The sequence below is a fragment of the Theropithecus gelada genome, chromosome 5 (assembly GCF_003255815.1).
Source record: "Theropithecus gelada isolate Dixy chromosome 5, Tgel_1.0, whole genome shotgun sequence".
In the NCBI taxonomy this organism is placed as follows: domain Eukaryota; kingdom Metazoa; phylum Chordata; class Mammalia; order Primates; family Cercopithecidae; genus Theropithecus; species Theropithecus gelada.
Window position 1 is genome coordinate 37,725,705 of NC_037672.1, and position 10,586 is coordinate 37,736,290.

The 10,586-nt window shown below is 39.2% G+C and overlaps 1 protein-coding gene across 2 annotated transcripts; it reads right to left on the reverse strand.

The window, feature by feature from the left end:
* Positions 1-217: 217 nt before the first annotated feature.
* Positions 218-10,235, reverse strand: TLR10 (toll like receptor 10). 2 transcript variants are annotated; one of them, XM_025385885.1, is made up of 2 exons: positions 10,166-10,235; positions 218-2,831 (listed from the first exon to the last, which is right to left on the reverse strand). In XM_025385885.1, exon 2 carries the CDS (start codon positions 2,767-2,769, stop codon positions 334-336), a length of 2,436 nt encoding a protein of 811 aa, XP_025241670.1. In that variant the 5' UTR covers positions 2,770-2,831; positions 10,166-10,235; the 3' UTR covers positions 218-333. The 2 variants fall into 2 exon arrangements, with proteins under 2 accessions (XP_025241670.1, XP_025241671.1); XM_025385886.1 differs by having other exon boundaries at positions 218-3,606; positions 10,166-10,201.
* Between the last annotated feature and the right edge of the window lie 351 nt (positions 10,236-10,586).

Genomic DNA, 10,586 nt, shown 5'->3' on the forward strand with positions numbered 1-10,586 from the left:
ACCATGTTGGCCAGGATGGTCTCCATCTCTTGACCTCGTGATCCACCCACCTTGGCCTCCCAAAGTGCTGGGATTACAAGCATGAGCCACTGTGCCAGGCCACATTTTTCATGATTATAAACAATTCTGGGATGAACACCTTTTTCCATAAGCCCTTATAAACTTGTGAAGGTGTTTCTATAGGATACATTCTTAGAAATCCTTCCGGAAACTGATATGAAGGGAATAACCATTTTTTATTTTAATGAATATTGCCAAACTGCCATCATAAAGGTTATATCAATTTACATCCCAACAGTGTGTGGTCCCCAACTTCCCTAGGGCTGTGGGATTTTATAGGCAGTCTGTTCTCATCAGAGAGACTGTAGAACCTCGAGACTCTTCATTTAACTCTGTGAATGTCTGCAGTTCATACATTTCTCTGGTGGCTGATATGTTAACATTAATAGCAACTCGAAGGTTTGCCCAGAAAAGCCCACATTTACGCCTATCCTTAGGCCATTCCAAGTATGCTTTTTTTTCCAGGAGAGTTTTCAGTTTATGACACCTTGTGGGAATGCAGTAGAATGGAATGGGTTCCAGTAAGATAAGAATTATATGATCAGAATTTTCATGGAAGAGATTGTGGTGGGCAAAGTAGAATTCATAATGGCACCACTCATTCTGGACAAAGTTGGGAGACAAAACAAAGATGGACTTATAGCTTTTCTCAATGAAGCTTACAATATTTTCACTAATGCTCTTGCCAGGGTCAAAGTATCTTTCATAAAGGCAAATCAAGATAGAACCATCTTCTTTCTCTAGATTGGGGATCAATTCATTCTTCACCCACAGAGAATCATGTTCACTGTATGAAATAAATGCGTGGAATCGGACATTTCTCTTGAGTTGTTCTTGAGTTGTCTTCCTAACCCTGTGCCATGTTTGTGTGCATTGACCTAGCATCCTGAAATACCAGGGCAGATCAAAGTGGAGACAGCAGAAGGCCACAGCCAATCCCAGAACTAGCATGATAACCACAATGGTGACAATCAACAGAGCTGTGTTGCAAGATAATTCAGGGAGATGAACATCTTTTAACCGAGTGCCCCTTAGGTTTAAAGGGTATTCACAGGTGTAAGAATCTGACCATCCAACCATCATGACCTCTGAATATGTTTCAAGCTGAATGAAATTTTTTAATTCACAAGTACACCGGAATGGATTTCTTCCCGCATTTAGAGTCTTAACTCCCTGGCAGCTCTGAACAAAATCCAGAGATGGGCTGAGAATTAAGTTCATTTCAACGTTCAGAATTGAAAGTCTACTGAAATGACTGCACCCAGGGAGATCAGTTAGGAAATTAAAAGCAATATTTAGCTCTCGTAAGGCCATCAGATGAATAGTCTCTTTAGGTACAGTTTGGATTTGGTTATTATTTAGGTCAAGTATTTGAATACCTTTGGGCAAGCACCTGAAGACAGAATCAGACAATTTATTGTATGACAGATTCATGTTGACCACAGTTTCTGGCCATGAGCAATTTTCATCATTTTTATGTTGTAATAGATTTTGACTCAGATCCAAGCGTTCCAAGGGTGTGTTGTTAGCAAAGCAACTCACTAAAGAAAGTGTCTCCAGTTTATTGCTATTCAAAATGAGAGTTTTCAAGTGAGGCAGTTGGATAGTTCTTTTAAACAACTCATCTGTTAAGATATTATTGGCAAAATTTAAATATTGGAATTTTGTAGGATAGTTAGGGAAAAGCATATGTGGCATTTGTGCATTTGATATTGTCAGGTTTTCTATGTCCATTTTGGTCAAAAGCAAATAGATGTTATCCTGTTGAATGTAAAACACTCTGAAATGTACATGCTCCAATTTTATAGTTCTCATTACAGTATTTGAGTAGTCAAATGAATTGTGGTCAAGATAAGCCTTACCACCAAAAGTCACATTTTGGATCTGAAAGTGTTCCACTGATGTATGCCAAACAAATTGTAAGATATGGAAAAGGTCGTCCCAGAGTAAATCAACTTTATTAAGTAATAGAACTGATGTCTTAGCATTTTCTAAACTAATATTTCGTTGCATTTCATAACTTACAAATTGGCTTTTGCCATCTATATTTGTCATTTCTAATATTTTTGAAGTCTTGATTCCATCACGCAAAAGAACCCAGAAATTTGTGTCCATTGGTAAAACAATGTGCAGTTTTGTCGTGTTTAAGATGGGCAGGCTACCTTCTTCATAATGAGAAAGAGTTCTGAATCCTAAGAAGACAGTATTTAGATGTAGATGAGCAATTTTCTGGAAATCTGATTTTTGTATTTTTGCCCCACTCAAACCTAGGATTTCCAGGTGTGACATGTTGCCAGCTTCCTCACAGATAGGCATGGTGTCAAAGTCATTAAAAGAAAGATCTAAATACCTGAGACCTGCCAGTAAATACCAAGTTATGCTCTTCAGTCTGTTATTAGACAAATCTAAATATCTTAACTCCTTGTTGAATTCAAAGGTTTTGAGATTCAGATGTTGAATTCTGTTATGGCGTAGAATCAAAACTTTCAGTTTGGAGACAGAATGAAAATCTGAACTCTGGAGTTGAAAAAGGAGGTTATAGGATAAATCCAGTGTGGTTGTGGCTGGGGTCAAGTCTGCGGGAACCTTTCTTAGAGACATGTTGGAGCAGTTGGTCACCAGTTCCCTTTCCTCTGGCAGCTCTGGAGCCTCGCCCTCTACTGTCATAACAATACTACAAAATATGTAAATGTTTCTGATGAGTCTCATTGTATTTCCAAGGATTTTACCACTGATTTCCTCATATGAATGATGAAGATGAGCTCAAAACCCTAAAAAGACAGTATATAATGTTAGGTTTTTATTTGGTTAAATCCTGTAGGGCTTTTATTTATGAAAAAAAATGCCAACATCTGACTATATTCATCAAGAGGTTGGAATAGGGTCCCAATCTGTATGTTGGGTCTTTGACTTGATCTCAGAGCATTGGCTGAGAAGTCTCCAAGCTGGCTACTGTGCCATATCTCCGTTGTTGAGGCAAGTCAGGATTCTCAGAGAGGAGAATCATAATGGCCCTTCGGTTTAAGAACCGCATTGTCAGGTCAGACTCAACACCCTCTCTCACATCTCCTTTTGATAGCCTGAAGATTTCAAGAAAATTGAAAGTAATTTGTTTTATTACCAGACACTGTGAACCTTTGACTTGATATCAAGGAGTTACCCCTCAATTTTTGTATTTGTGGATATAGAAAGTCCCTGGAGCTAATATTGGACTTTGCACACTTACCTATACAGATGGAAGTTTCAAAACAGGAAACAAATAGAATGATTCCTGTCCTTCTGCCTCTATATGTCTTCAGGTTAGTGGCAAAAGCAATCTGGATCACTGCCAAATAATAGTATTAATGTTGAGAAACAATTTCCAGGTGTGACATGTTGCCAGTTTCCTCACAGATAGGCATGGTGTCAAAGTCATTAAAAGAAAGATCTAAATGTCTGAGACCTGCCAGTGAATACCAAGCTACAATCTTCAGTCTGTTATTAGACAACTATAAATGCCTTAACTTCTTGTTGAATTCAAAGGTCTTGATATTCATCTGTTGAATTCTGCTATGGCATAGAATCAAAACTTCCGGGTTACATTTCAATGTGTCAAGACACATACTAATTGCTTCGTGTATATTATTTATTTATCACCATACTCTGTGAGGGAAGTACTATTACTCCTATTTGATAGACAAGGAAACTGAAGGATATAGAATTCTGAGGACTTTGGGAGACATGTTAAGCTTCATGTGGTTTGATTAGACATAGAACAGAGGTAGTTGGAATACTAAGATTTTACAATATTCATTATTCAAGATATTTATTAAGTACCTATTCTGCCTTTTCTAGGCACTGGGGAAGTAGCAGTGAAAAGAACAGATTTCTGTTTTTACACAGCTTACATTCTAGAGAGAGGGTAAGAAAAGAGAGACTGCAAACAACACAATACATTTATATGTTATGACTCACAATTCCACATGCCTGGGGAGGCCTCACAATCAGGGTGGAAGGCGAATGAGGAGTAAAGTAATGTCTTATGTGGCAGCAGGCAAGAGAGCGTGTGCAGGGAAACTCCCCTTTATAAAACCACGAGATCTCGTGAGACTTATTCACTATCATGAGAGCACGGGAAAGACCTGCCCCTATGATTCAATTACTTCCCACCAGGTCCCTCTCACAACATGTGGGAATCATGGGAGCTACAGTTTAAGATGAGATTTGGGTGGGGAGTCAATATCAGGCAGTGATATTGACTTGAAGGAAAAATAACTACGATAAGGGAAACAGAAAGAGACTGCGGAGTGATTTTTTTGTATAGAATGATCAAAAAAGGCCTCCCTGATAGTGACATTCATACAGAGATCTAAAGCGGGTGAAGAAGCAAGCCACTTGTTGTCTAGGGAAAGAGTATTTTGGAGAGAGAGAACAGCAAGTACAAATTTAAAGATCCTGATGTGCTTGGAAAATGTGAGGAAGGCCTGGAGTGGAGTTAGGGGAGGAAATCAGAGAAAAGGTCAGATCTTGTAAGAACTTGGCAATTTTCCTCTGACTGAAATAAGAAACCAGCAGAAGATTTAGAGTCCAGGAGTGGCAGGTTCTGGCATACATTTTAAAGATTCCTCTGTTTAAGGCAACCTACAGAATGGGAGAAAATTTGTGCAATCTATCCATGTGACAAAGGGCTAATACCCACAATCTACAAAGAACTTAAAAAAATTTACAAGAAAAAACAACCCCATCAAAAAGTGGGTGAAGGATATGAACAGACACTTCTCAAAAGACGACATTTATGTAGCCAACAAACATATGAAAAAAAGCTCATAATCACTGGTCATTAGAGAAATGCAAATCAAAACCACAATGAGATACCATCTCATGCCTGTTAGAACGGCGATCATTAAAAAGTCAGGAGACATGAGATGCTGGAGAGGGTGTGGAGAAATAGGAACACTTTTACACTGTTGGTGGGAATGTAAATTAGTTCAACCATTGTGGAAGACAGTGTGGCGATTCCTCAAGGATCTAGAACTAGAAATACCATTTGACCCAGCAATGCCATTACTGGGTATATACCCAAAGGATTATAAATCATTCTACAATAAAGACACATGCACACACATGTTTATTGCAGCACTATTCACAACAGCAAATACTTGGAACCAACCCAAATGCCCATCAATGATAGACTGGATAAAGAAAATATGGCACATATACACCACAGAATACTACACAGCCATAAAAAAGAATGAGTTCATGTCCTTCGCAGGGACATGGATGAATGTAGAAACCATCATTCTCAGCAAACTATCACAAGAACAGAAAACCAAATATCACATGTTCTCACTCATAATTAGGAGTTGAACAATGAGAACACATTGACACAGGGAGGGGAACATCACACACTGGGGCTTGTTGGGGGATGGGGGGTAGGGGAGGAATAGCATTAGGAGAAATATCTAATGTAGATGACGGTTTGATGGGTGCAGCAAACCACCATGGCATGTGTATACCTATGTAACAAACTTGCACGTTCTGCACATGTACCCCAGAACTTAAAGTATAAAAATAAATAAATAAATAAATAAATAAATAAAAAGATTCCTCTGTTTGTTGGGTGGAAATGACTGGGAGCCACAAGGCTGGCAGGGAAGACTCCTTGGGACACTATAGAGTAACTTGTGCCAGAGAGAATGTATCAGTGCAAGTGGAGAGAAGTGGTTAGATTCTAATTGCAAATTAGTAAACAATTTAACTACACATGTCCCCACCCCAGGCACTCTGAAGGTACCAAGGGCAGGTGATAAGTTAGTGTGGGAGTTTTTCTGCTTCCATTTGTATGTATCTGTTACACACTGACCCTCAACCTCCCTCAGACAGGTCACTCCCATAGACAAGCAGAGCGAGCAAAAGACATGCTCAACAGAAAGAGGATGGGGTAGAGAGACTTCTCTGTGCGTGTCATGCTCCCAGCATTCTGAGAGGCTGGATGGGAGGTGGGGGAGGCAGTGGGCACACCCACCCACAGGAATGCACACAAACATGGCGAGGTAACAAAGGTGGGGCAGAATCAAAACATACGGCCACTTAGAATGTTACCTCTCTCTCATCTGTATTTCTCTTCTCTAGAACCTTCCCAAGTCTGGTTTTTTCTTGAAGTAAAGAAATTCCAGAAAACCTCTGGAGAGCAGGGAGTGGGAGGGCCACTCCCAAGTTTTCCATTAGCGGCTGATACTAGTAAAGGAAAGAGAGCATCTTATCTCTAATCTTGGGAACACATACGATCATAGTTTCTTTGTGTGAACTCCCTTACATCGTAAACTTGGAGAATTCTTTTGTAAAAATATTAATTATCCACATTGATCATGTAATTTTTATATTTTGTAAACTTTTCTGGTAAGTGTTCTCAAACATCTTGGAGAAAAAGTAATAATTTTGGTAAGGTCACCATATTTAGATGATTTCTCAAAATACCAACTTTTCAGTCTGGGAGACACAGCGAGACTCCGTCTCAAAAAAAAAAAAAAACAAAAAACACCAACTTCTAAAAACATGGTCAAATGACTTAGATGCCTCTGGCCGTATTTTTCTTTGCTAACATTTCAGTGACTCCCTACAGTGTAATACATACTAAAATATTATACTGCATTAATATGTAAATATAACACAGTATAATTATCAGAAAAAAACAGGTGAATATTCTATTTAATTAACTTAGTTCCTGCTGGATTTTTCAACTGTTATATATTTAAGAGTAAGTTTTCTACATCTACTTTTAAATATTTCTAATAGAAAATCAGTTTACAACTGTGGCCTGGAAGTGTAACTACTACTCAAATTATTGTGTTCATAGTATCTAATGTATAATGATAAACTTTATATTTTCTTTCAGTTTTCTTAAAACTATACATTAAATTTCAGAATATGTTGATGTCCATGCCACTAGAAGCAGAAAATAATTTTCCATGAATTCATGATCTCTTCAGAATGACCTCTTGGTAAATAAACTTTCGTTCATTTGTTTATCAACGGTCCCCTCTCCATTCATTCCCATGATAGCTGTCTGTCTTGTTCACTTCTGTATCCTCAGCACATAGAATAGTGCTTGACACATGGTGCCAGCTCATTAACTACTTGTTGAATGCACATATGAATGAATGAATCCTTGTATGTATGAATGTCAACATTTTAATCCTTAGCACAACATGAGGCATAGTATGCTCTCATAAATATGTGTTGAATGAATGAATTTATGTTGTGAATTCCTGATATAGTGCAGGGCATGATGGTTAAAGAATGAGTTTGGTGGGCCGGGCGCAGTGGCTCAGGCCTGTAATCCCAGCACTTTGAGAGGCCCAGGCAGGTGGATCACGAGGTGAGGAGATCAAGACCATCCTGGCTAACATGGTGAAACCCTGTCTCTACTAAAAAAACACAAAAAAATTAGCTGGGCATGGTGGCACGCGCCTGTAGTCCCAGCTACTAGGGAGGCTGAGGCAGGAGAATCGCTTGAACCCAGGAGGTGGAGGAGGTTGCAGTGAGCTGAGACGCCACCACTGCACTCCAGCCTGGGCAATAGAGCAAGACTCAGTCTCAGAAAAAAAAAAGAATGAGTTTGGTTTTAGGGATTGATGGATCTGTGTTCAAGTCCAGTGTTAACCATTCATTAGCTATGTAACTTGGACCATTTATTTAATTTCTGAAAGGTTTAGTTTTATCATCTGTAAAATGGAGCCTGTGAAGAGGCGTAAGACAATGTATATAAATCACTTAGTACCATGCCTAGCATATCACACTTAATAAATGGTGGCAGTTATCAGGTCAAGACTTGGGAGAAGTGAGGAAGGCATAAATGTTAAGGGGATCCCAAGGAACTCAGGAATCAAGATAATGTTTACATGAAATATTTTTAAAAATGAAAATTAATGCCGAAATTGATGTTGAACAAAATATCGACATTTGTCATAAAGACAGGATCAGTATTACTGATTGTTTCTTTTGCCTCAGGCTCTATTATGGCTTGATAGGACCCTGGCAGTTATAATCATTAGGTTGACAAAGGTGCTTTTAATGTTATCATCTCATAGAGTGCTTAATTTGTAGCAACTCACTTTAAGCTTCTAGGTCTTACAGCCATGGCCCCTTAAGAATGCAGCAGAATCTAACCAGGTTGCTTTAGCTGGAACTCTCTGGGCTGAGAAGTCAGAGTTTCTCTTACCCACTTCTTCCTCCTGCCCAATACTACAGTCTTATCTGGGACTGTAATGGGAGAAGAATGAACTCTTTTTTAACTTCTCTTAATATAATAATAATAATAATAATAATAATAATAATAATAAAGGTCCTATCTCTCAGGCAATACTTACGCATTATGACATTTTATAAAAACAACATTTATATAGAGACCGGATCTCACCATGTTGCCAAGGCTGGTCTTAAACTCCTGGCCTCCAGCAATCTTCCCACCTCAGCCTCCCAAAGGGGTGGGATTAGAGGTGTGAGCCACTGTGCCTGGCCTCATTAAAGCAATTTTAAAAGTAGGACGTAAACATTTTTTTTTTGAGATGGAGTCTTACTCTGTTGCCCAGGCTGGAGTAAAGTGGCATGATCTCAGCTCACTGCAAGCTCCACCTCCCAGGTTCAAGCGATTCTCCTGCCCCAGCCTCCTGAGTAGCTGGGATTACAGGCACCTGCCATCACACCCAGCTAATTTTTGTATTTGTAGTAGAGATGGGGTTTCATCATGTTGGTGATGTATTCTATCAACAGTATATATATGTTAATATCATACCCCTACTACTATGTTAAAAGCAGGTAAAAAAAAACAGGGAATGACCTTCCTTAATACATCTTTAATACCTTATCATTTAAAGCCCAAGTCAAAAGACAAATGACAACTAGCGTTTTACCAAAGAATATTTAATCATCTAATTTCTCTTTTCCCAATGATATAAAGAAATAGAAAAGAGATTAAGAACCTATTGAATGTTGAATGATCTTTGCAACATAAGTGTAAGAATGACTTCTTTTTAGTATTTCCTATGTATCTGACATGGAGCTAAGTGTTTTCTGTCCATTATCTTGTTTAATCCCTCAACAACTCAACAAAATGGCGGCCATTATTATTCATATTTTACAGATGGAGGAGCTAAAGCCCAGAGGTAAAGTAACTTGCCCAAGACGGCCAATTGAAGAAGCAGAGATTTGAACCCAGACCTGTTTGTTTCCTTCTGGATGGTAGCTAAACCCAACTGGAAGGCACCTCAAACCTTGAAATGAGGTAGCTTAGGATGTAATCACATCCTAAGGACCAAATCACGGAGGCTGAATCCATTGATCTGACCAGCTGCCATGGCGGCCACTTCCTCCTTTCTCACCCCATGCCCCTCTCTCTGAAGCTTCATGCGGCTGCTGTGGGACACTCTGCTAGGTGCCACAAAGTTCAAGAGACTTTGCCTACACGTGTATATATTCTTAGGAAAGTTATAAGTTCACAAGAATTGAAATAAAACTCGAAGTGCATGCTATTCCTAATTAATAGCTCAATGTAGGTGGTCTGGGAGAAAGCTCATTAAGAAATCAAATGCTCACAGGTTGTTAACCATCCTCTTCTTCACAGCAACCACATATGGCTCTCTTTGTCCACTTCTGAAGGAAAGGGAATAAGAACTGCAATGTACAAGATCCATCAGATCTGCCCCTACCTTTAAACAGGTAACACAAATGCAGAACTTTTCAACGGGGTAAAGGAGCAACAAATATGCCTTAAATAGCCAAAGGTTTCACCCAGCAGAGGTGAACATACACCATGGGGAAACAAGAGCTAGAGAAAACTTGCCACAATGCATGGGACCCTTCAATCTGAATAGAAGGGCTGACCAGGTTTGATCCGCAATCAGTGAAAAGAAACCCACGATCTCAAGTATCTGCGACAAATTCCTCAGATCAGTAGCCCCAAGGTCACTAATCATTAATCTAGACAAAACAGTAAATACTAAAAATCTAAATAACCCTACCTCCCTCCCCTCAATATTAGCTCGAATTATCTCCTCTTTAGAAAAGACCCATGCAGCCCTTATATCTTTTTAACGAGAGTTACAACAAACAAAGCTAAGGTTCTTACCCCGGGGCTTGCACGGTCTCAGCAGAGCTGCAGGTGTGTGGATGACTCGTTGACACGGTCAGAATTGGCTGCAGGAGCGAATTGAATCAAGTTTTTCTGTAACGCTTAAACCTCATCCGCCCTCTTCTGCATGCTAGTGGTATGGCATGTTATATATATTCATTATAATCTTAGCACTTTTTAAAATTTTGGTAAAATACACAAAACAGAAAAGTTACCATGTTCACTATCTTTCCATTTTTATTTTTTACTTTTTTTTTTTTTTTTTTTGGAGATATGGTCTCACTTTGTTACCCAGGCTGGAGTGCAGTGGCGTGATCACTGCTCACTGCAGCCTTGACCTCCTGCGCTCAATCCATCCTCCTCAGCTGCACAAATGGCTGGAACTACAGGCGCTCACCAACTGGCCTGGCTAAGTTTT

What these genes read in the sequence shown, in the direction of transcription:
- TLR10 (XM_025385885.1), bottom strand. Translation starts at nt 2,769, where the DNA reads ATGAGACTCATCAGAAACATTTACATATTTTGTAGTATTGTTATGACA.